The 25,426-nt window shown below is 42.5% G+C and overlaps 7 protein-coding genes across 7 annotated transcripts; 3 read left to right on the forward strand and 4 right to left on the reverse strand.

Annotated features, from left to right (window-relative positions):
- Positions 1 to 1,317: 1,317 nt before the first annotated feature.
- On the reverse strand, positions 1,318 to 2,999 carry EAF01_009974 (uncharacterized protein; the record flags this gene model as incomplete). The annotated part of the gene is made up of 3 exons (XM_038918230.1): positions 1,318 to 2,226; positions 2,278 to 2,856; positions 2,910 to 2,999. The coding sequence occupies 3 exons, from the start codon at positions 2,997 to 2,999 to the stop codon at positions 1,318 to 1,320; spliced, it is 1,578 nt and encodes a 525-aa protein (XP_038766200.1).
- A 1,097-nt stretch (positions 3,000 to 4,096) lies between these two features.
- Positions 4,097 to 10,114, forward strand: EAF01_009975 (uncharacterized protein; the record flags this gene model as incomplete). Its single annotated transcript, XM_038918231.1, has 3 exons — positions 4,097 to 7,153; positions 7,202 to 9,419; positions 9,474 to 10,114. 3 exons carry the CDS (start codon positions 4,097 to 4,099, stop codon positions 10,112 to 10,114), a joined length of 5,916 nt encoding a protein of 1,971 aa, XP_038766201.1.
- Positions 10,115 to 10,794: 680 nt separating this feature from the next.
- On the forward strand, positions 10,795 to 12,363 carry EAF01_009976 (uncharacterized protein). Its single transcript, XM_038918232.1, has 2 exons — positions 10,795 to 11,711; positions 11,773 to 12,363. Exons 1-2 carry the CDS (start codon positions 11,112 to 11,114, stop codon positions 12,154 to 12,156), a joined length of 984 nt encoding a protein of 327 aa, XP_038766202.1. The 5' UTR covers positions 10,795 to 11,111; the 3' UTR covers positions 12,157 to 12,363.
- Positions 12,364 to 12,692: 329 nt separating this feature from the next.
- Positions 12,693 to 13,306, reverse strand: EAF01_009977 (uncharacterized protein; the record flags this gene model as incomplete). Its single annotated transcript, XM_038918233.1, has 2 exons — positions 12,693 to 12,804; positions 12,861 to 13,306. 2 exons carry the CDS (start codon positions 13,304 to 13,306, stop codon positions 12,693 to 12,695), a joined length of 558 nt encoding a protein of 185 aa, XP_038766203.1.
- A 536-nt stretch (positions 13,307 to 13,842) lies between these two features.
- EAF01_009978 (uncharacterized protein) lies at positions 13,843 to 16,022 on the forward strand (the record flags this gene model as incomplete). The annotated part of the gene is made up of 7 exons (XM_038918234.1): positions 13,843 to 13,952; positions 14,018 to 14,271; positions 14,331 to 14,448; positions 14,496 to 14,753; positions 14,803 to 14,811; positions 14,883 to 14,900; positions 14,954 to 16,022. 7 exons carry the CDS (start codon positions 13,843 to 13,845, stop codon positions 16,020 to 16,022), a joined length of 1,836 nt encoding a protein of 611 aa, XP_038766204.1.
- Positions 16,023 to 17,266: 1,244 nt separating this feature from the next.
- EAF01_009979 (uncharacterized protein) lies at positions 17,267 to 18,522 on the reverse strand. The gene is made up of 4 exons (XM_038918235.1): positions 18,244 to 18,522; positions 18,142 to 18,172; positions 17,625 to 18,051; positions 17,267 to 17,575 (listed from the first exon to the last, which is right to left on the reverse strand). The coding sequence occupies exons 1-4, from the start codon at positions 18,358 to 18,360 to the stop codon at positions 17,536 to 17,538; spliced, it is 615 nt and encodes a 204-aa protein (XP_038766205.1). The 5' UTR covers positions 18,361 to 18,522; the 3' UTR covers positions 17,267 to 17,535.
- Positions 18,523 to 19,540: 1,018 nt separating this feature from the next.
- On the reverse strand, positions 19,541 to 21,087 carry EAF01_009980 (uncharacterized protein; the record flags this gene model as incomplete). Its single annotated transcript, XM_038918236.1, has 2 exons — positions 19,541 to 20,357; positions 20,414 to 21,087. The coding sequence occupies 2 exons, from the start codon at positions 21,085 to 21,087 to the stop codon at positions 19,541 to 19,543; spliced, it is 1,491 nt and encodes a 496-aa protein (XP_038766206.1).
- Between the last annotated feature and the right edge of the window lie 4,339 nt (positions 21,088 to 25,426).

Below are 25,426 nucleotides of genomic sequence, written 5' to 3' on the forward strand. Positions count from 1 at the left end.
ATGGGTCTGTTACGGAGGTACCCGCACCGCAACATGGATTATAAGATAAACCTAAGGCCTTGGTGTTGGAACCTACGAAAACAGCACTGTAGGGACAGTTGGATTAAAGGGTAACGAAAGATAGCGGTAACCGAATCAATAAGCAATGATTAAAAGATAGGTACCTATCTTTTGTTGGCACCTATCCTACAGTAGGCACAGGAGGGATAGCGGTTACAGGTTATCTAGTAAGCACAGGTTAGATAAGCAGTAGTATCATATAGGTCACGGGGCAAGTGTCACGTGATGGATAGACAGGATAGGCAAGCTATCCAGGCTATCCGTGGATAGACAGGATAGACAGTCTACCCAAGCTATCCAGACGAGAACGAAGGTCTATATAAGGGAATGGGTTTCATTACAATGTAGAGCTTCGTGCTCAAGATCAATCATTAGTTTCATACTATAGTTACGAGAATTGCAACCAGTTACAACCTTATTGAATTCCTACTTGAAGTCTAGTCTAAACCACCTCGAGAGATCTCTAGACACTTCCACGTGACCCTAGAGGCAGCTCCCGTAACAGGGTCACTCATTTTACATACAAAATTCGTCTGTGCGTAACCGTGCACTTTCTTTATCTGATAATATAATTTGGAAAAATCTGAAAATATTGAAATTCAAGTATATAAGTATTATAAAAATTTAATCATTTATTAAAAATTTGAATTATTATAGTAGTTATTATAAAAATATTTTTTTTGTAACGAAAATCGTGACAATTTTCACTTTTTTTAGAATATAATATAAATATTTATATAAAAAATAGATTTATAAAAAGTTGATTTTTTATTATTATTGAAAATTCTTTTCTTTTTTAAAAATAATGATTAGTTATTAAAATAAGAATATTTAAAAAGACCTAATTTTGATGTATTTTCAAATGACCCATTCACTAATAAACCACGTTATTGATTCGATTTTTATAAAAATTGAATTCAAATAGAATTGGTTAATTTATTCTGTATAAAAATATAGCATTTTCAGAATTCGAACGATTAGTCTTTTTTGAAAAGTTATTAGGATTATAGTTTTGAGGGGAAAAATAAGTTTAAACTAAACGATATATTTTGAATTTATTGATTGTATAGATTTTAAAAGCCTTTTTTTTAATATTATGCGATTACTTTCGTCGATTGGGAACCAGAGGTTCCGTGTGTTGGGAAGTACTTTTGCTACCTGACAATTATGTGCCCAAGCCCTCACTCCCAGAATACCACACCACTGAGCGACCGTAAAACGCCGAAAACAGTCCCAACAAGAGATGACCGTCTAAAGTCACTGGACGGAATACATAACACCATATTCATCAATCTCCAATATTGAAGTCGCAGACACAAAGAAGGTCTGATCTTCTGGTGTCCAAATATCAAATCCCATTCGTCCGTAAGTAAATGGTTGAGTTCCATCCCAAATGTTCTCCATTTCCAATCGGAACGCACTTTTTTCTTTCTTTTCGACAAGTCTAACTTTTTCCATGAAGCAGTAGCCTGCATAAAATGCCAGAGATGTTTTTCCAGCTTTTGCTCCGCTTCTTGACATGAAGAATTTGAGCTGTGAGGGCGTTACTTTTTGGTCGTCTAGTGATTTTGATATCGCGCGACAAAACGCCGTTTGGCTGACGCTTGTTTCATCCAAATACACTTGGATTTTTTCTCGGAGTGAGTCGCAAGTATCGTATACCTCAATCGCACCATACACTCCATCCTCATCGTCGTCCAGCCCAATGCTCGCAATAAGATCCATTGGATCCTCATTCTGAATGTTTCTTTTCTTCTTTTTCGGTACGCCCTCGGCTTCTCCACCGGGGGCCCTTTTGGTTCCAGATGAACTTGTTTGCTTAGTTTTCCCATTCGAACTAGCCTCATCTCTTCTCTCCTTCTCCAATTCCCGCAGTAAGTCCCAACTTCTTCGGCAGACTTCATTCTGACTTCCCTCCTTTTGGGACATACCAAAGGCAGAAACCATGAATTCATCGAAATCTTTTTGCGAGACGCCGATCAAGTCACAAAGTTTGTAGCCAAATCCAATGAAGCCATTGCGGTAAAATTGTAACTCGAACTGGACTGCTGAAGGAGTACATTTATTTTCCTCTTTCCCAAATCCATCATCATCTGCCATCAAAATGCTTCTGAGCTTTTCGCGGCAACGCTTTGTTTCTTGGTCTGTAAGGACAGATTTGGTTGTCTATGTAATGTTAATAAATGAGGGGATGATTGGTGTGACTAAGATACATACTGGTTGTGAGTTGGATTTAGAGGTGGACACAATTGTTGAAGTGTTCTCAGGTTCGATCACAGCATTTTCATTATGCTCAGCCCGATTGCGCCGGCTATCGGTAGCTCTTCCATTGGAACTTTTACCTGCAGCTTGAGAACCCGATTTTGACACAATTTCTTCATCCACATCAACGTTATCGATACTGCGATTATCCTGAGTCTGGGCATTCTTACTGATTGGTAGTCTCTCGGAGCTTTGCGATGAACTTCCTACTTTAACCACAGCCAGTGTTTTGTTTCCAGGAACCTCTTTCTCGGGGTTTCTCGGTACAATGGAACCTCTTTGAGAAGAGATCTTCTGCTCTTCAAGTGCGAATTCAATAAAGTTTTGTAGCTCTCGGCGCAGAACGATATAATCCGGTGCTTTGGTTCGATCCATATACATAAAAAATGCCTCGCGACTTATACTAGACACACCTAATGACATCCATTCTTTACATAGCTCATGACTTAGACGACAACGCTCCAATTCCATGTCTATCAAATGATCATACTTCTTGAAATCGATCGCAGTATCATCATCTTTGGCTTTGTTTTCCTGTTTATTGTTAAAATGAATAAGGATACAGCTCGCATGTGTGTATGACTTACTTCTATCACTGGCAACGTAGAAACTCGATCTTCAGAAGGAGTTGATGCACTGGGTGTTGCTTTAGCCAAAGGGTTTTCTGATCGTGGCATTGTTTGAATGGTTCTGTGTGAGATGATTAACGGTTTGTTTTGTTTACTTTCCCTCTTTCAAAAGTTACGCGATGTGAATGTTCGTGTGTGGCAGTGCGCAAAGACTTCGACTCCGATATCTTGTTTGTTCTGCTGAATGCTTTCCAAATTCATTCCAAATTGAGTGGCCAATACTCTTCAATCTGAATCCAACATCTGATAGAATGTAAGGACTTTGAGAGATTTATTAATAAGTACCTAGGTAGGTAGTCATGGAAAGGCTAGTACGAACCCCGCACTTATCTACTCCACCCATTTCCCTCCCTTTTACAAAAGAGAGTGAATTCATCCCCGTGAATAGTCCTCATACAAGTTATATAGGTAGTTCCACGTGACTCTTTCACATTTCACATTTTGTCTTCCTCAGGACTGTTCCAAGGAGGAAGCTAGGTCTTCAAGGGATCTACTTCGTATTCCATTTTGAAAAGGATGGGAACGAATGAATGCAATAGATAGTTAAGTGAATTGGACAGTATGTATAGGATAAATGAATCAATAGGGCTGAGAAACATGAGAGAATATAGCATTCAATGAGGTGTAGGCTCAACAGCCCGTAATCGCTAACCTATCACATGACCTTACCCGAATAATCTCACTAGACTTTAACTCGGGACGTAGCTAACGATTCTACACAGTTTGTTTCAAACTTTCTATCATCCTATTGTCAGTCACACGGAGATTACATGGAAATGGATCAATACGGTACTCAACGACTTCTCGCAAGACTGTAAAAGATCGAATTTATCAGGTGTATACACAGGACCACACGTGTAAATGCGTTGCATGACATTAGTAAGCCGCCGGACTCGCCAAAAGCGGTGAATACTTAAAGTGGTTTTTGACGCGCGCTGGGAGTTTGTCGCGTTTTCTGCCTAATCAACTTTCACTGGCTACCTAGGTTCACCAAGTCTTATTCTCCAACCACGCGAGTATCTGCAGGACAAATCACAAATTACCCCAAAACCTTTCCGGTGTTCGAGAGTAACTTCTTAACGAATAGAAGATGGGTTTCGGTACAACTGCTATTTCATCTTCACGATAGCTGCGATCTTGCAGTCATGGTACCGCCATCTTCAACTACTGCAAAATCAATTAATACTGAGCCGAGACCTTCAACTCCCACTGAGCCTGAATCTAGTGAGCCTCGACATCCTTGGTTCAGATTCTTTTTGAATTCAAAAGATAAATCTCCTCGAAAGCTCAAAATCGATACTCCAGACTCATCTGCCGATTTCATCAGTACACCATCGACGACCAGGAAGAAAGTAGGCTGGTCCGAAAAGTACGATTACAAAGATCCTCCTAAAATTATCACCGATCGAAAATCACTATCTGCGGAAGTTCTATCGCCTCTGACACCATCAGCGGAGCGAAGGGCGACGAAATCAATACTGAAGACACACCATGTCCCGAACTCTACACAAAATATTGTGCCTTCCGAAAGTAACGACACGACATTAACCTCAAAACCTCCGGTAGTCGATGCCAGAATGTTGGAATCAATATCGAAACAACTAGCTGGGAAAGATAGGGGATCGAAGCTAGATGCATACATAACCTTGTCGGGCGCCTTAAAGGCTTGCGACAATGTTCCGGACAGAAAGGCTTTATCGGACAAGATGGATTTGATACTTCAATTCATGAAGCGGGATCTCAATGCCAAGCTTGAAACTGGAGCTCTTGATACTCAACTTGTGAAGGAGGCTTTGGTACTTATGTCTAGCTTTCTCTACAAGAAGTCAATCTCAGATATGTTGACCCCCGATTTCAATGGCTATATTATGGACTACGCCTTGAAAACTTTTGAGAATCCTGGAATGTCAAAGGAAATCGTCAGACATCTGATGTTTATAATTGCACAGCAAAAGTTCTCGCCAAGGATCATGACAGCTGATAGGGTAGCAAAACTGATATCTGCAGTCCACAACATTGAGGATTTTGTGCGAGGCAAAAGCATCGTAGAGCAGCGCATCAACATCTACCGAACTTTCCTCAGGCAATCCAGAGCTCATATGATTTCTAATTCCGACTGGCTTGGGGACCTCTTCAGCGATATGCTCAACAGCTATTCAAATATACAGACTGCTGCTATTGCGTTTGGTGAAGAGGCTGGCCTTGAACTCGGGACGGAGAGCAAAATATCCTCAAAAGTCACAGAGATTTTCAAGGGATCAGATGGATCGGATGTCAAGTATGTCCAATTTTTTGCCGATAGACTGCGAAGTATGGCAAAGAAACCTTCAAGCTCCACACCACGTATTTGGGCGGCCGTCATATTATTTCTCCGTGCTCGACCTAAACAGCTTGAGCACTGGGCCTTTATCAAGACATGGCTCGACGTAATCAAGGTCTGCTTCAATGCCAGTGATCAAAACACAAAATTAGCGGCAAATCTGTCATGGAACCGCATGATATTTGTGATAACTTTAGAGGAAAAGGTCTCTTTCAGTATGATTAACACACTCAGCCAACCCTTGATATTACAACTTCCAAGAAAAGATGTTCGTAAAATCTCAAAATCCGACAATCTGCATCGCAAGTCAACTTTGAGCAGTATTTGCACCTTGTTTTACTATTCGGTAAAGCCAAATACAACACAGGCCCAGCTTGATACATTCTGGGATACATATATAACACAGATCGTCCGAGATAAACTCGTTCCCACTGACTTTATGGAAAATCCCGCATTGGCTAAGCAAGATGTGGGTGACGCGTGTAATATCCTTTGTGGATTGTTCAACGCACATACCCAACGACCGTGGATACCAAACAGAGCTCTGGATGATAATGCTGTCACACCTCGAGAGCTTCCCGGACTTGATTCGCGATGGCTACGTAAAAGTGCATCTCGAGTCTTCTCTGTTCTGAGCCCACTTATGGAGCTGCTCTTTTGGGAGCTCGCCTTCCCCAAAAGCAGAATATCACTTCTTTGGGAAACCTACATTTTCTCAATTTCATCCGCAGCGGCAAAAGAAGTTAAAATCTCGAATGATACCATGTCATGCCTTGCTTTTCTTTTCAGCACATTGTACAAAATTTGGCAAAAGGGACCTGATGGCTTACATACATTGACATCTGACCGCAAAAACGAAGCAAACTTTCTGGTTAGCTTCCAAGTTATTCTAACTACTACTATACGTGGTTTGGGAGTATTACCATTCACCGAAAGGCTCCTATCCATGGGGCAACAAGAGGACTTCGTTGTCGTTGCAACCCCTTCACATCGACCTGGAAAAATAAAAGGCGATATTAGATCGCCACTTCATCATCTGTTCCTTCTAATATCTAGCCCTCCTCGCGGCTTCAAGCATGATGTAAAATTCTCAGAAATGGCCGAAGCCATACTTGTGCCTTTTTTCGAAACTCGACGTTCGAGTAAGGGTAAAATGGATTTAGTCAAGGACCTTCTAGAAATTCTTCCTACGGATAATACTGAGTCGTGCGGAGCTCTTTGGTCAATTCTTGCAAAACTTGCTACAGCAGCGATAAATTTTCGAGACGACGGTGTCGTGGCCAGCACCATTCATGACTCCCGTCCCCTTGGCGCTGAATATCGCAGTGTTGCAAGAATTCTTGACGTCGGGATTGACCTATCACCAAAGGAGCCTTTGAAAGGATGGGAAGATCTTTTTCAAGCTTTGGTAACGTCTGCTACCACTGATTCGGGGCACGGAGGCAGAGCCATCGTTGTTATTGAGCCAATAGCCAAGACTTTGGCCTCAAATTGGCGATCGGATGACGAGTATTGTGGTGACAAAGTAGCATACTGTCAAATCCTAGTCAAAGAAGCATCATATCCAAAAGACCGACAAGCCCTAGACGCAGCTCGGAGGCGTCTCTGGGGAAGTGCAACTGCCGGTCCAAAAATTCACATCTTCGATCCGTATTCCCAACTATACCAATATGTTTCTCGGTGCTTAAAGTGTTCATATATCGAGCTTTCATCAAACGATCATATCACCATATGTGGTCTTCTTAGTGAAGTTGAAGCTCTTTTAGCACGATGTCCAAAAGTTTTGTTTGGCGAAGCTTTGACTCAACTTCAAAATGGGATGATTTATTGGATAAACGACGAGGAGGGAAAATTGCATGGTGGAAGTGATGTATCCCGGACCGTAAGTTGGTGTCTCACGATCAATCGAATAGTAATGCTAACTATGCAGGTTAATTCTCTCTGGAATAAGATCTGCTCATTGTTGGGTTCCAGTGATCTACCAAAATTGCTGAACAATCTCGAACCGTTATTGTGCGCTGGCTTAGGAAGCAAACGTGTGCATATTGCAAACTCAGCTATAGAAATGTGGAAAGATGCATTTGGTTCTTTCAAGGGTGACTTGCAATATCCTCCCATGGTCAAAGAAGTTTTGTCTAGACTCCTCCCGATGACGGACCTCTCCCTTGCATCATTATCCGAAAGCTCCGAAAATCAAATATCAAACAATCATAGGCAACCTCTCGATATTCTTGATACGCAGACAGACACCAACATCTCTTATGGAGTCAATCTACCAATTTTTTCGAACAAAGCACCTTCGTCCAGTGCTATTCAAACGCACAAGCACAAATCGATAGATACATCTCCACGAGTCATCATTGAAGTCAGTAAGGCGGCATCTCGAAAGAGATCTCGTGAGACAACTCCGGAACCTGGGAAGAGGAAATCAAGAAAGAAGGGTTTCGTTGCTAAGTTACGACATGACGACTCCCAAATTCAATTTGAGGCGATCGCTGGCTCCTCTCCCTTTTCGGAAACAACGTATGACTCACAACTTTTAACTGAAAGGCAGAAAGAGGTCAGAGAAAGAAAAGCTGAAGAAGCAGCCATGTTCTCAGATATCATGTCTAGCCCTCACCCGAGCTCAAAGCTAACTCCTCAACATGACGATAATGACCTTGAACTACCTTCCCGTCACTCTGCTTCAAAGTTACTCTTAGAAACACCAGCCAATAGTGAAAGGCAGAGTACACCTGATACCAAGACTGTCGAAAACCAGGATATGTTCCTAACATCATCGCCCACTCCAGCACGTCGTGTACTTCTATCAAAAGATGTCTCTCGCTCTCCTTCTTCTTCGCCAGATGTAGCGGTTGGTTCACAAAAGCGTCAAATACAATTACCTAGAGATAGTGATATGGCAATCACGTCCTCCCCACCCGAAGCTAATGCGAGGAATGATGTGCCGCGAGACGCTGTGAATGAAGGCCAGAATGACTTTGAGCAATCACCTTTACCGCCAGATCCATCAATGTACCAAAGCGTTTCGATGCTTCCCACTTCTTCCGACGAGTTCAATGTCACCTCGTTTTCTATTAATTTTCCGGATGAGATTAATAACATTGCAACCACTAGTCGCTCATTAGATGCTCCTACACAAATCGATCCATATGATTTTGATTTGGGCCAAACCATGTCTACATACAGAAGTTCGCCTAGAGATTTAGATCTGGATGAAGATATGGACGCAACCGTTGAACTTACAAGTAGCGAAGAGCAGGCTAGGGATGAAGAGCTTCAGCAAATATTTGCTGACCATAGAACCAGGAAAGCTTGGAGTGTCCAAGTTGCTGAGACCTTTATGGATCCAGTCAAAAATGATAGGGCAATCCTACCATCCACCCCAAGACGAAGCCAACGTGGTGCAGCAGCAATGCTTCCAGCGCCAGACAGCTCAAAAATATATAATCTTGATACTAGGCCAAGTGCATTACATTCGGACAGACCCACAAGCGACGAGGAGACTTTCGAAGACACTGTATCGTCTCCACGAGGACTGCCACCCAGGATACAAGAGTTGTCGAAGACAACCCCTATGCTTAATAACAGTTCTTCTCCTCTGAGCGATATTGACGAATCTAGCTTTATCAAGCTCGCAAAATCTGTGGATCGGGCGTTAGCTGAAAATAAAGGGGGAGTTCTTCTTCGTCCAACTCACGCATCAACAAAATCAGCTACCGTCTTTGTTCATGCCGATCCCATTCACGGAATTTCGAGCCCAAAACGCTGGTCTCCAATACGCCCTGTGTCTCAATCATCGGCCATTCAATCTGTCATTCCTGAAACTCCAGCACAACAGCTTTTGAAAAGGGATGGAAAAGAAAACGCGTTGCATAGCTCCGCGACTGACGACTCTGACTCTGGCTCTATTGTTATTGCAGTACCTCATGCAGGGCAGCAGCAGGTGCGTCCAAACAATACGAGCAAGAGCCCAAAGATATCACACCAAACGAATCTACCAAATGAAGTCAAGGTTAAGGATGAAACTGAAGGCGATGGTGATGGTGATACTCCAGCGAAGAAGCGAAAATTTGACGATACCCTTGAGGTTGGCAGTGTGGTGCTTAGCAGTGTGGTGCTTGGCAGTCAAGAGACATCCCAAGATGGTATGTGTAATATTGTTTTTATGTGAAATGAAAGAATACTAATCGATTGTACAGCCTTATCAGTGCCACCAATAAAGAAGAGAAAGGTTCGTCCCGCGAAGACACCAGAACCTGTTGCAAAACAGAATATTTCTGGAGCCCAATCTGCTCAATCTCAACGATCTGAACGAGCCACTCGAAGAAGTACACGATCATCAAGAGCGAAGAGTATTATTGAGAACAATTCAAGCATGAGTGCATCGAGAGAATTCAGTTCTGCCCCAGATGTCACTGAGACAGGTTCCTCGGTAATCGCCAACGACGGCCCTACTATACCAGTTTCTAGTACCGGAGCTGTTGACAATATCACTCGCGATGATTCAGAACATGTCGAACAAACAATTCCAGCACTTGAGCAAGTCGATGAGCCGGAGCTAGATTTTGTGGAGGAAACTTTACTACAATCGCAAATAGCTGAGGAGATGAAGTTCGGATCACAGAAGGCACACGATGATCAACAGGAGGAAATAGTAGAGCCTGCTACAGCCGCTCCCTCATATCAAACTATAAAGGAGAGGCTGCTGAGCTTAGTTAGGGATCTTGGGGATGCTGCCCTTAATCGAGAGCAAGGAAATGAAGTAGAGGATATATTCATGGATGCAAAAGTCCAATTGTATGGAGCAATTAGGCGAGGAAGACAATCGGCTGATGATTGAGGACATTTACATTGAGATGGCGTTTGGCTTTGGCTGGTGGTTGGCTAACAAATATCACATGAAGACATACATGACATGATTACATGGAGGAGTTTTGGTGGATAATTTGTAGCTTAGATACCAGAAATAATGCCAATTGTGTTGCACATATAAACACTTTCTAGTTCATCATTCCTGTTTAGTCTCATTTATCCGTGAAATGGATCGTACCAAGAACTTTATTCGCTCATCGCACCTAGTAGTCTTCAGATCATCGGTGAGGAAACGATGCATCCGGAAAACATGCATTGGATGTGCGTCGTATATGGTGTGCTTGTGCTTGAAGTCTCAGTCTGATATTGATTCGCCCTTTATCTTTGCCCGATACACATTAACCCATTTGATCTGTTTAGCCATCCTCAATATACATGAAACCGAATGGTGTATACCTACTCGTACACAGAGAAGTATCCTCTCAAAAGTCTTCGCCCTCCAATGCCCTCTTATCCATTCTCATACATAAATTCCTAGGCCAATCATCATTTAGCCTGATCTAGTCCTTGTTGATGATCAACCCCACTGTGAGCTTGGTCATCACTCGCCACTAATCTGTTTTCAGCTTGCTGATCTTGGATATCCGTGGACCCTGGTCATTCTTTCTTGTTTCAGGTTTCTCGCTTACATCCCACATTTTGGTGTGGTGTAAGTGTACTAGATTGTCTTAGGTCACTCCCGTCAATTGGTACCTCTTAGACTCGTCCCTCACTCCAATACTTTACACCGCATCTGAATAACTTCACAAGTTACTTCTCTTTCAGCCTGTTCTACGCAGCTGGTACCACTGCACTATACCTTTGTTTCATCTCACCTGCAGTTACACACACAGAAGAATAAATACATCGAAATATCCCACATTGTTGATAAGATCTCATCCATACCTAGCTTCTTTCATCGATCAATTTACCCCTCATTTGATCTAACAATCCCCAGCTCAACCATCCACACAACCATCTCAACAATGGACCGACCCAAGAAGCCATCTGCTCTCTCTGCCACTCCAGGCCTCGCACCTCATGCTCAAATAAATACCACACACTCCAATTCCCGTGTCTCCGCCGTTCTCCCCACCGGAGAATCAGTCGAAATCCTTCTTTACGGCGCCACAATCATAAGCTGGAAAGATGCTGCCGGAACCGAAAAACTCTGGCTTAGCGAAAAAGCTGTGCTTGATGGTACAAAGGCTGTGCGTGGTGGTATTCCTCTAGTGTTCCCAGTGTTCGGAAAAGTAGAAGGCGAGGAAGGTAAAGCGAAGGGTGTCGATACTTTACCTCAACATGGTTTTGCGCGCAATTGTAGATGGGAGTTTTTGGGAAAGAGCACTAGTGAGAGCAGTACTATTAAGGGACAAGAGGGTGGTGATAGCAGTGTGAAGTTGGACTTTGGTTTGAGTGCTAGTAATGTACCTGAGGAGACGAGGAAATTGTGGGGTGGCGAGTTTGGTCTGATTTATAGCGTTACACTTAGTAGAGAAGGTCTTGGAACGAGTATGGTGGTTAGAAATGAGGGTACTTCAGCGTGGGAGTTCCAGATCTTGATGCACACTTATTTGAAGATTCAGGTACGTTTGTTTACACTAATCGCTCCACAAACGTCATATGCTAATATGCGATCAACAACAGGATATCTCCCAAATCTCCATCACAGGTCTCGAGAATGCTACATATGTCGACAAACTCACCGAACCAATATCCACAAACACCGCTCCCACCGATCCTCTTACTATCTCCGCCAAAACCGATCGTGTCTACACTCCTGCTGGCGGTCCATCTACCGAAATAATTGTTTCCGAGGGAGGAAAAAAGGAATACACAGTCACAAGAGATAACATGAACCAAGTTGTTGTTTGGAACCCTTGGATTGACGCCAAGGATATCGGCGATTTTGCTCCAAAAGACGGATGGAGAACCATGATCTGTGTCGAGGCTGGATCTGTTAGTGGATGGCAAAAATTGGAGGCTGGAGAGACTTGGGAAGGTGGACAAATCATCACCCTTGCGAATTAGCAATTTGTGAGTGCGATGAATAAGCTATCACGAATGTGATTGTGCTTGCAAGTTTGTGAGCATGTTTTGGAATGAACTGGGAGTGAGTTTCTCTGTTTGAGCGAGCTGAAACTTGAGGGCGCTACTTTATGCCATGCTATGCAATGCAATGAAAACGATATTTTATGAAAAGAGAGGGGTTTCAATCACTTTACATGGTAGAGACCTCGTTAGATAATTGAATCAATTTATTACTCACGATATCTACTCTTCTCCCATCGTCTTCGAAGCAAATGTGTACTCTCTGTATTTGATTGCAGTCCTTTCAAGCCATAGAGTAGCATTCATCGAATTCCTAAGTGGGAAGCGTGGAAGGCCAGGAATTCACAATGGAGGAATCAGTGCTGAAGGCCAATGCTTGAAGTATTTCGCAGGTAGCCACGATCAAGCCTTTGGCCATCTCAAGGGTGCCCATATGGTATCATTGTACTGAGATGGTATCATCAGCCTCAACGCCTCTACAGAAGACCTGTTATCTTAAGCCTAGAAACTCCCTTTCAATGTGACGATGAGTCGGCAAGGTAGCGACCAAATAATACACCCCCGACAAAGACGCCAGCCAACACACTCAGAAAATATCCGACATTCATGGTCATTACCGCAATCATTCTTAAATAGTGTTAGCATATCTTTTGCTAACAAAGTTCCAGAGTGGTACTACGTACAGTAGATATCCCACGCCCGCAAGCACGACGTCGATCAATCCTAACAAAATTGCCTCTCTTGCCCGCCATTGACGTCGAATCGACTTCTCCTCCTGGTGTGGTTCATAGGCTATACCACCGCTGCGGCGGGTATCGGCGGCGGCCAACAGCTGATAAAAACGGACTCGGATAGCCAATAGTGCTCGAAAGACTGCCCCAAATGCAATCAAGAAGATGCATGTGCCTGCGTACTGGCCAGTAGTGCCCGGTGTCCAATCCTTTGAGTAGAGAGGTGTGGTTGAGGAGATGAAGAATGTCATTGCCATAGATTCCATATTCATTATTGTATCGGACGACATTGACATCGAAGAACTGGTTGAGCTGTCCATCGACATGCCTGACATTGTGCTGGTTGGTGACATGGAAATGGCCATTGAGCCTGTTGAGCTGGCCATTGACATATCCATAGTTGGTTGAGTTTGTGAAATATTAGAATTTGTAGAGTGTTTATCTGATAGATGCTTCGTTCTTACTACGTCGAGATTCTTATTATCATCTGTCGTAAGACGCCCAATTCTGACTTAGTACCATTTACCCAGTTATCCTTGTCATATCTCATTGATCAATCTTCCTAATTCGGAAGAAAACTTGCTCAAATTCCCTAACATCGCTGTTGTGATTGGTGAAGTGTCCACAGGGCTTGTTTTGGATGGAGATTTGATCGATTTGCGCGAGTTTGAGTAAGATAATATTCGCGCTAAAAAAAAACTCGATTAATTAATTGTTGCCTTCGCTAAATCTACGTGGGACGAGTGGTTATTCTCCTAATGTAGTGAGTGCGGACGCTTAAAAGTTTCGGATGCTACTTGACAATCATATTCTTTGAATTTGTAGGATTTTGCTATTCATGAATTAAAATCGTTGGGAATAACTCCATAGTATTTCAAATCAGGACAACGAACCAAGGCAGCCTTAACATTGTCGCCAAAATCCCCAAAACAAAATGGCTGCATGGTTATATCAACCTGTTATGTTCGAGTCTGACCGGGCCTTTGATTGTGAAGGGTTCAATTCCGACCAGTGCAAGTATTACAAAGACCCATGGCGCAATTGGTGAGCCCTATACCTTCTACAAGATACCACACAGTATGAAGAAGTTAGATTGACAAATGCGTCAGGTATGTAGCAGACTGGAAATTCGCGCTGCCAACAGTAGCACTCTTTATGTGCATTATCGGCATTTTTATAGTCGGTTATGTCTTGACACAAGTGCTTGCTTTGTCCCACAGGCCTGAGCCTTTGATATGGCGAAGGGGCGTTGCATTAATTCGATATCTGTCATATCGAGGTTTTCGCATTGAAGGTTTAAGGTGGAACTCTGCGCCTGTGGGGGTGCTATTGTTGGGAGCCATAGGAACCATATATTTTCTCTGTAAGTATGATGCTGATTTTCAACTGGTAGGAAGACACATAGACTGATCCCTTCTGAAGGCATGGATTTGATACCATCTCCATACTATTGGCCAGGTACAGACACCGTTTGGGGCAACTCGCCGCCATTAGGTACTAGATCTGGCTGGCTAGCATTGGCTTGTATGCCCTTCGTCTTGTACGTTCATCTGATCGGAGATATTAAACCAGACTAATCATACGTAGTGCGACTGCAACCAAGACGAATTGGATAACAATGGTGACTGGAGTGCCATATGAGAAGCTCCAGGTCTTTCACCGGTGGATTTCATATGCTTTCTTTACCCTGGCGTTGATGCACACATTTCCATTTATTGTTTGGCATATTCATAATGGCGATATGGTCAAACAGTTTACTGTGAGTAATATCTTCGAATATTGGACTGGCGTTGTTGCGCTTGTATTTCAGGCATGGCTCACATTTGCATCCTGTGGTCCCATTCGGTAAGCAATCTTGTTATAAGAATGAAACAGACGATTAATCACACATTAGAAATCTTGGGTATGAGTTTTTCAAAGCGGCACATTTTTATCGGCTGTAGTGTTCATGGTAATCTTTTTCTGGCACTGTAGCGGTACGCTTACATCATGGTATGCTTCGTAGAGCAATTTTCGTCTTCAAGAGTTTCCTAACAAATTAATAGGGACTATTTTGTCGCAACCGCAGCAGTCTACGTACCTTGTTGGACATATCCATGGCTTAGAACCTTATTCGAGTACGGCACACATCAAAAAGCAGAAATCTTCATTGAAGACAATGGATTTACACGTATCACCATACCCGTCAACTTCACATGGCAACCAGGACAACATTGTTTTTTGCGGTTCCGCAGCTTCGGGATTCATGCTCTAAGCTCCCATCCGTTTACCATCTGCTCGTTCCCACCTAAATCGCTTGATAAACCGTCCGAGATGACTTTCTATATTCGTCATCAAGGAGGCTTTACAAAGAGACTGTATTATCATGGATTAAAGCGTCCAGGTATACAGGTACCTGTGTTGGTTGATGGTCCTTATGGTGATATAGATAATCTAAAATACTTGAGCAGCGATCGTCTTGTTGTGGTTGCGGGTGGTTCAGGAGCTGGATGGATACTACCTTTTATCGAGCAGTTTCTGCGATTTCGCTCTTTAGATGGAAATCCCGAATCTCTAGCTGATGAAATAAGAGAGGGTAGACAGACTTCTGAGAAGTCGTCACGTCAGCGAGATTTTCGCAGTCCTCAATCATTAAGGGTCATACTATCCACACGAGATATAGCGACTCGCACATGGTTCTATAAAACCGTTAATAATATGCTCTCGGATTACCAGTCGCTAGGAACAAATACAAGTATCGAGGTACACATAACTGGGCCTGCTGAGTCTACGATACAATCTCCCACCAAATCTGCTTCCGAGCTCGAAAAGTCCGATGAAACATCAACAGAAAAAGATATCATCGATAAACATACAAGAGCGATTAGAAACTCCGACGCAAGTGCACCGCAACACGAAGTACGCGGCCGTCCAGATCTCCCGCGTATTATCCGAGAAGAAGCCGATGCAGCGGAGATAACAAGAGATAGAATAGGGGTTTTTGTATGCGGACCGCTGACTATGCAACATGATGTTCGTAATGCTGTTGCGGAGGAGGAGTTGAGGGTTGTGAAGAATGGGAAAGTGGGTGGGGGTGAGATTTATTTGTATTCTGAATACTTTTCGTGGGCGTGAGGGGGTGGATTGGGGTGTTTGGGAGATGTTATTGGTTAGTCTGTGATTGATGTCGATTATTGAGTGATTTCTTGATTTTTAGGGAGGTCTATTGTTGGGGGATGGGGTTGGTTATTATGGTGTAGTGGTTATGAGAGTCTGTGTATGTAGGTACTCTGTTGTATTGACTCCATCCAATCCTTAAATCTTGATAATTTCCACTGTAATTTTCATATTACGAGATCTCCTCTTGTTATTATAACTCTACTATATTTTCATTAGCTATTTGACTTACAGATACTATTTCCTATTTTCCATGAATCATTCTCAAGATGCGAAAAGTGTTCCTTCTGCTTGTGCTTGTCTCATAATCTGCCACTAGATAATGGTTCTAGTTGAGAAAGGCATGCATCATGTTTTGATAGCTATTGTGGGTGTCTAGAGTCCATTGATACTTCTCACCAGTGCTGTATATAATTTATCTCTACTATCATTCATTCTCAAGACCGTGTTCTACAAGTAAGTAAGTATATTTGAATCTGTAAAACAGAGCTAGTTTTAATACCCTATAAAGGGAAACCTTTCATGAATCTTACAGTAGGCTGAAATTCTTCTCTAAATATAATGGCTTATCAAGGCTACCTATGTACTACATACATACATGATTTATGATTCAAGAGACTATTTGGATATTCTGTTTTCAGAATTTCAAATTTTTGTAAGTCAAGACAAGACAAGGAATAATAGGGTTAATCATCACACGAGTGAAATCCGGTGCGGTTTATTGCATACTATGTATTACATTATGGTTATCTATCTTTTAAGATCGTTTGCAAAAGTGTAATATATATGCACGATCGGTCGTGTCTGGGTAATTATTCGTCACATCGCTTGCAGTAGCAGGATCCTTGCGAGGTCTTGGTGCTGAAAATGGAAATGCACTCAAATATGCTCGCTCCATGTACATGCACCCAAGATTTTCTAGTGAAAAAACTGCGGGTTTTGGTGTTCTATTATTGGGATTGGTGGTGGTAGGTAAGAGAGATGGCGAGGGAGTTGTATGTGGAAGTGTTGAGCTGTATGCTCGGTATGATAGTTCTACTTCTTTTTAAGCTTATGGTATATACAGTATTCATTTTATATCACTCTCGAGCGAGCTTTTTCCTCGGGGACTGGATATTTCTTGGCACAAATAAAGGGTCGAGTGCATTTCATGTTGATAGAAGTTCAACTCCTCAGAAGATGAAAACCTCAGAAGGAAGTAAAGATAACACATGCGTAAGATGTAATTGTTGCTGGTATATGTTGATAGGCCAATAGTGATTTGCCCTTTAGACCTTCGAGGTATGATTGGCTGCTAGTTATTCATTGATTCTTTTACCATAGTATCTATTGACATTCTACATTCCACGATGAACATTCAACTCTAGAATCGCATTCATATTCAACTCCTGAAACTTCTCAGCTTCATTCCCAAACCTTTATACAATGCCGTCTAATTAACATCCACCATTTCAGCGTTTCCGCGTCTTGCCTAACCACAGCAAAAGGTTGCCTCTTCATGATCATTAGATCTATTCAATCGTCAGTTCGTTTCTCAAACCAGTTACGCCTATGACTAACCCTAGATTTATCGGTTCCCAACTAAACACAAAAGCACCCAGGAAAGCACCAATAATGATACAGATAATAATATATCCATTAAAATACATCGCCAACAACATAACAAAGTACGCCACGGCGAATTGCATCATATGAAAAAATGCTCTAATGATTTGTTGCCAGAGATCTGGTCGAAAATTTTGCGTATTCCTTTGTGTAGTAACGACTGCTTGAGTTGACTGAGGATCAGATTCGTTTATCTTGGGATTAATATCTATGTTAGATGTGATATGCTGCTGTTGCTTTCGTGCTTGACGGATGATATAGCGATCGTATTCTCTTGAGGCTCGACGAAGAAATTCTAGTGACATGACGAGGAGTATCACGCCGATGCAAGAGCCGGCGAACATTCCGTTTGAGGTAATGTGCCATGTGCGGGAGATGAAACCTACATAGTTGTTAATATGCTGAAACAGATGATAGTTGATACTTTTGTCATCTGTTCACAGATGTAAAAGGAGAAAAGAACTTGACGTACATGAGTCAATGGTATACCAGTTCCAAAGCATCTAGATAAAGATTATTAGATAGAATTCGTATGATACTCGGAAAAATAGAAAGTAGCTAATGGGTCTCTTACAGAAATTTGACATCCGCCTCCCATATCCATGGCCGCAGCGGTGTTCGTTGCAGTCATTGTTGCGGTTGCAGTCGCTGTCGCACCTTCCATATCCATGCTTGATGTTCCCATGTCCATGTTTAACTTGAGAAGTGTGTCGATTTTTCTTTCCGCTGTACAATTTTGTTGTATGTAACACTTGAGGCTTCTTGAAATTGAACAAAAAGACTAGACATCTACCAGTGTTTGAAGAAAAGCGAGGTTAAAAAAGTTCTCACTACAAGGTCATCTATCTCAACTAAAGCAGATTCTTATCGTCAGTCTGCACATGGCTAATGGGCTGCTAACTACTTTTTCGATAGACCACTTTGGTGCGCTAGTTTGAGCAAGATTCGATTGACTGTCGTGTAACATCCGCCTGCATAAATAGTTCAAAATAGTGCGCTAGTTTGAGCAAGATTTGATCGACTCTCGTGTTCTAAGCGCCTGTATAAACAAGACAGCTTTCATGAGAGTAAGAGACTAGAACTCGAGGTCTAGATATAATTGGCAGTTTCTGCCAAGAAGTTGAGCAAGATTGTTGTGGATCCGCCGTTATGGATTAAGAAAACGTTGTCATCAATTTCTTTCTGTAAAAAGACTCTGAATCTATTCGTTGACAAAGGGAGGTAGGAAGCGTCTATGATTTTTTCAATGGCTCTCTGGAGTATACTACATGCTAACAATGCATGCCTAGCATACTTCTGAGAAGCAGAAATATATGTATGTATTGAGAGGGTACTGATAAAGTTAGATTCGAACATTGTGATAAAAAAAAACTAAGGACTTGTAGGTATTACAAATGAACTATATCAATACGCCACCTGAAGAAGAAATCAGATGCATCTCTTCCCAAGGATACTTGCCTTTATGTGTTGTCAATTGACTGTACATTCAAATATACCCGAACCCGAACCATTAAAGTCAAGAACTGAGGATTGGCCAAAGATATGTGGAGAATGGATGAGTACGGGCTCTTGGGTATCTGCTTCTCGAAAAACTGGAGTCATTGTGGACATAGAGATAAATGTCACAAGAAATTTTAATAGCGAGACCAAAGAAAACAGAGACAACATACGAGATATGAGATACAAGATAGTAAGATGCTATACTCAAAACTCCAGGCTAACTGTTTCAATCTAAAGTCTGCCACCAGCAATTGTGTCATCTAATCACAATACGTAATACCCCCAGAAATAAACGCCCTCAGTCGTCTAATCCGCTAAGCGATCTATTTTCACCAGCAATATGATGTTCCAATTTGAGCCCCTCGTCGCTTTCACAGATCAACCACAACATCCACTGTCCCTTCGCCTTTTAGCCTTTCAACTTCCATCCAGCCTCCCCTTTCAACACCCACAATCAAACCGTCTACACAACATCGCCTCCATTTAAAACCATCTCCGGATTCCTCAAAATTTATCCTCAGCTTTTCGATACTTTCGTATCCAACTTCCCCTTTCTGGCCATCTTCATCCCATTGCATACCAATATGGTTTCCATCTTTGTATGCCTCTTCCATAACCTTCATTGTTTGCTTACCAGTTGCAGCTCCGAAGTGTATGACTCGTAATTGGCCATCCAAGGGTTTACTTTCAGGAGATATCGTGAAAGTTCGCTCAAGGTTGGACACAAGTACTGAGAGAACGTATCCGTGTTCTTTTCTCTGTATGACTTCTTCTGTACCATCGGATTTGGTCAATGTGACAGAAGCTTTGTAGGAGTGTGGTAGAGCTCCATCTTTAGGGAATAATAAATCACCAGCTACCAGGTGAAATCTCTGGTCTCCATGTTTTCGATACTCGAATGTATCGCTATCGGCAACCAAAGTTGCATGAAGGCCATAACTGGCGACAACTGCCCCATAAACAATATTGTTTGTGAGTGGTGTCTCCGTTTGACCTTCGTTCGTAATGGTTCGTGCCCCAGAAGAGAACTTTACACTGAATATTGGAAGCGGTAAAGGGGTACCGTGAAGTAATGTCCGTAGACCCTGTATATATGGTGACGGGATCGGAGAAGGTCGATGCAAAGAATGGAAGAGGGCGTTTCCTGTTCCGAGGGGAAGTTGAGATAGTGTCGGTTTTACATACGACCTTTGCATAAGATGTTAGTAGTGAATAGCACAAATAGGGTATACGGAGAAGCCCACCTTGATTTTTCTCCACTCTCAAGCAATCCATTTATTGTATCCACCATCCCACCATCACCACTTAACATTAATATCGATTGCTTTTTCCCTCTATTTGCGCCCTCCAGCAATGTTGAGCTTGTAAAATTCTTTACGGAATCTGCATTGTCTGTCCTAATCAAGCTGTAGCTTCCTTCCGGTAATCCGACAGAGCCGAGAACTTGGTGTAATACAGCATCGTAAAAGTCTGGCGCCAATCCTGTCCCAGACAACGTTGAGATCAAAACGTATATTTGCGTTTCTGCGGAGCGAAGATATGTCGGCAGACTCCTGATCAGATAACTTTCGAGACATTCTTGGGGAAGGCTGGTGGCAGATGTTGTCATCAACTCGAAGGGGAGTTTTTTAGTTCCTCCTTCTGTTGGAAGCAGACTGAAGATTGTGTAGCCCAGTGTACCATTGGGCCCCTCATTCTCAGTAACACAAATCACATCTTCTCCTTTGATCTTGCCCCCAGATATCCCGCCGTCAATTCCTACAGCTCCTGACCATGTAAGGTCACCATCCCGATAAGAGAAATGTACAGGGTCATCGGCGAGATAAGCATAGGTAGTAGCACTGCTATCAGTAATTTCGGTGTCGTTGTCGGAACTATATGCAGCGTCAGAGCTAGAGGAAGGTATAGAGTTTGCCATCTCGACAAGAGTTTGGAATGAACGTGAAGGTTGTCATGGAATGAAATGCCATGATGATAATGTGAGTAATCGCCGCGATTAACTTTTGAACATGGGGGTCTCGGGGTGTCTCTGTCGTGATAGCAGATGAGGTGCTCGGCTTATTATTTTTTGGGTGGGGTTGAGCCACCAATAGGGTGCTGAGGTAAGGCACCCTGGATTGTCCTATCACATTCATCGTGGTCCATTACACCAAAACGAATCAGCAAAACTTTCTGATGTTCATTCCAGAGCTGCCAGACAGTGAAGGGGTCAATATGGCTAGGTATTCATTTTCACTAATCTGCTGATCGTTTCCAATCTTACACGATTTGCGATGACCTCTCTTGCAATTCCGGGCAGTAAGTTGTCGGTCTTGAATGGTTCATGCAACACCGCCATTGACTTTTATCTGCTACGAGATGTTGAGATCGATTTGTAGATATGGTGTGACCCCCTTGCGGACAGGATGAAGATGTGTCAGCTAGTTGAGGCATATCGTGTTGCTCACCAAGTCAATGAAGCTATTCCGGTTCAGCAGCATCTCAAGTGAGGATAAATGGGTAAAGGTAAAATCTTAAGGTCGAGGGTTTTCTCGATCTTTTGAGCCCTTTCATTTGTTATCTAGAGGTTCTTGAAGATAGCGTGGATCAGAATTTGTCATGGCCGGGATTGAGCTTAGTGTGATTAGTGTATCTTCACAAAAGAGCGGTAGTTCTGCTCTTCGTGGTCAGCATTGAGAAACATCTCGATCTTTCTCGTGGCTTAGCTTAGGAAGCTCTCCATCTTTGCTCGACCAGGTTCGGGGTGAACCCTTCGACAACAGACAAACGAAGGTGCTCTCGTCAGGGAGCCGTACGCCCCCTTCAACATGAATGCCTTATTTTTTTTGACTTCGAATACAGGCTTCGACTTGCAGAGATTCGTTGATGAATCCATTTGATCACGTGAAGAATCACAAATAAAAGGCACATATTTACAGGTCTCATGTGGAAAAATCTTCAAACGGTGGCAGTGCTTATTAACTTCACACAGGTCTTAATCTCGTTCCTAGATCAAGACTTACCTTTAAGCCTTTGGCTCTTCCTTCCTTCTCAAACCCTTCCATGGCACTCCCCATGCGAAAATCAAGCAGCCAACTCCTAATCCTACTCCCAAATAGAAAACGCGATTAACACTCTTTGCGTAAGCAATCAATATACCCTCAATACCTATCTTCTGTTAAATAGATTCACTGTCCTGAGGTACATCAGCTTAGTATTATTCATTTAGAGACATATCTTCTCCTGATGCCATAATCTTAATACGATAGTCATTACAATGCAAGCCCAATATCTTCTCTAGGCACACAACTTCGAAAGCCAGTAGCGCTAGTATCAATCACTTCTGTGGCGTTGATCAAAGGCGCGTAATCGTGGATAAGGTTTTGAAAGTTGTTATTGTATATAGTATCTCTGAGAGAGAAATAATGCTACCCCAAACGATTGGCTGAAAATGATAAGCGCCATTGCTATGGGGATTTGCTTGGGCGATATAGTCTTTTGGACCTAGAGAATAGCCTACCAAGGATAAGTGATGCTGTTAGATGAGTAATGATATTAGGTATGGGTGATATCAAGCTCACCAGTTGGATTCCAAGACCGCGACCAGCCCCGTAAAGGATCTGTTATCCAATTCACTTGCCAATGGGAGTGCTAAGTGAGAAGGTAATAAGAAGGCTACAGCCAACATTTAACAATACTGAAGCGAAGAGAGCTCCTGCTGTGGTATAGCCCACTCTGTTCAATGTTGGAACAATAGCAATTGCGTGACACTAAAATAGCTTCCTTACCGATGGGGCCTGAAGACATCGAGGCTAAGATGTGAGCTAGAATCATCGCCAGAAGATATATGCCACTTTTTGATCGAGGAATGACCGTCACTGGCCGATAATATACCGGCACTCAGTAGGATCACCAGTGGGTGCAAGGTAAGAGTCACTCATCAACAGTCCGTACACCATGCAATTGGTCACAATAGTTCTCATGCGGGGTTATCGACACGGGGATCATGGCTTCATCGCAATAGGCTAATTTTTCCTTGACATGTGCTCTCACTTTCAGTGTGTTTTCTCGGGACGTTTAATATAGTTGCTGTTCTATTTATTGTGTTTAAATCTAGACCAAACTCTTGCCTCGCAGACGACACTGTCACAAATGGTAGGATATTGGAGAGTGCTACGCAATCGAAGCAATATCATTGAGCAATACGCATGTCATGAAGAAAGCCAACTTGCCCAAAACCTCGATACGATTCCGTACAGGTTGCCTCATAGATATCTGGAGCCGTAACATGAGTGACCACTTTGGTTGAGAGAAGTGTATGTAATGCATCGAGACTTTCAGCCACACATTGTATCTGCGAAGGCTGTCAACAAGAGCACTTTCGCATCAGCTCACAGCTCTGATTTCAATCATACGTTGCCGGTCAGGCAGATTGATTATAGGATGTACACTGGAGTGGAGATACTTCTAACCTACTAACTTTGGAAAGAGAAGCACGAGTTCAAAGCAAGTTATCATCGAGTAGACAACGTCATTGGAGGAATTCAGACCATATAGTTTATTGGCTTAATCCAAAAAGAGGGCAATTTAGTAGACTGAACCTATCATCAACCAAATTTGTATATGGAGCTATCTTTGATTACTTCTGTCGAAAACGAGAGTGATAGTCGGTAGACATCCAATTTAGCGCAACTCTATTTGGGACATGTGACTGCTCACTTGTTGTAAGCAGATCACAACGCCTTTGACCTCCTGTGGGGAAGAGTTGCATCGATGGCAGTAACGATCCAAAATGGATTCCAATGATATTATCTTGAGGTGATCATTTACCTGTGGTGGAAGTTGTACGAGCTTTTTAGATAACCTTTTGGTTCATGTCATGGATTTGAGGGGTGGCTTCGCCAACAATGCTTAGTCAGCAGAATCAGTACATCTAAATTCACCATAAGTTTGAACAGGTCTCGAAATTGGCCCAAGAAGTGCTATTTATGTTTGACTTTTTGACATACTGTTAATAATTCCTTTTAGTGGCGTCATTTCGAATCACCGCACTTTAACAGAGGACTTCCATGACGCAAGCTCGAAATATTTTAATTAACTCTTGTCGATTACACGCATTCAACGTGTTTCCCCATAATCAATCCAAGACAGCTCGTTTCACTAATGCAGTTTCCCACCTTGATGTACTGTTTATATCGGACCTTTCGGGCCTTTACGTTTGACCTTTCTTCTCCAGGTATTCTTCTTGTGAATCTCATCCTTATTGGGATATATCTGGGGAAGAGAAGGGGAGTGTCTGTCGAATTCTACCATCACAAAATGCTCTAAGTGGGGCGAGTACCTTTACGAAGTGTGTCTGCTTTGATAATCATTGTTGTTCCTGCATTGACTAAGTTAGAGGAATGATATATTTGCATTATCGTATGTGCAATGTAAGTTATCAGCACACACGTCTATCAAAATTCTTAGGGTTGCCTGATGTTAGTATTTACCGCTTTAGAACGTTTACTTGTGGGATTTCATACACATCCTATCCCATCTTTATTCCTGCAGTTCTTCCCTACAATTCGGTCTGAGGTTATTTTGATTCGGGATCTTTACATCCCATATCCTAGGCAACGGCAGCGGAAGTCCTGATAGGCGCCAGTGATAAGTAGTTTATCAAAACGTTTCGAGAAGATCGTCAGTATATCTGAAGAGCTCTTATCATAGGCACTTACTCAGCCCCTTTTGGCTCTCATCCTTCGAAAACGTGATTTGTCCACTCGTTGAGATCGTCGACAATCTCGATATTAAACGCTCCACAGCCGATCAGTAACTTGCAACTTCTTGAGACATGGGTTTTGATATGTTGGTGAGGATCACCCAGGAAGACCATGACTTACGAGGAACAAGTTTCTGATTCTAATTGTGTCTTCTTACTCTAGTCGGACTGTTGACACCAGTTTGACAGCAGTTACCTATTATTGTACTCGACAATTCATGGGATTCAAGAGGCTTCCCAGAATGCTTGGTTAATTTAAGCATTTCAAACCTTGTTACACTCCCCCGTCGCTCCTACGCTATTCTTTCAGGGCTCAGGCAATCGCAAGCATATTCCCAACTACCGCCTTGGCACTTGCGTGTCCCTATTTTTTGGAATCAGAAATCTCGTCGGTCTTTAGAAGCATCTCTATGGGACCTAAAATAGCAGTAACTTGTATCAGACTAATCTTTAAATAAAACTGACATGACAGTCTCGTCGTCTTAAGCCACCCTCAATCGATAGTCTGATAAAA

Source organism: Botrytis porri (assembly GCF_014898465.1).
Source record: "Botrytis porri strain MUCL 3234 chromosome Unknown BPOR_015, whole genome shotgun sequence".
Classification (NCBI taxonomy): Eukaryota; Fungi; Ascomycota; class Leotiomycetes; order Helotiales; family Sclerotiniaceae; genus Botrytis; species Botrytis porri.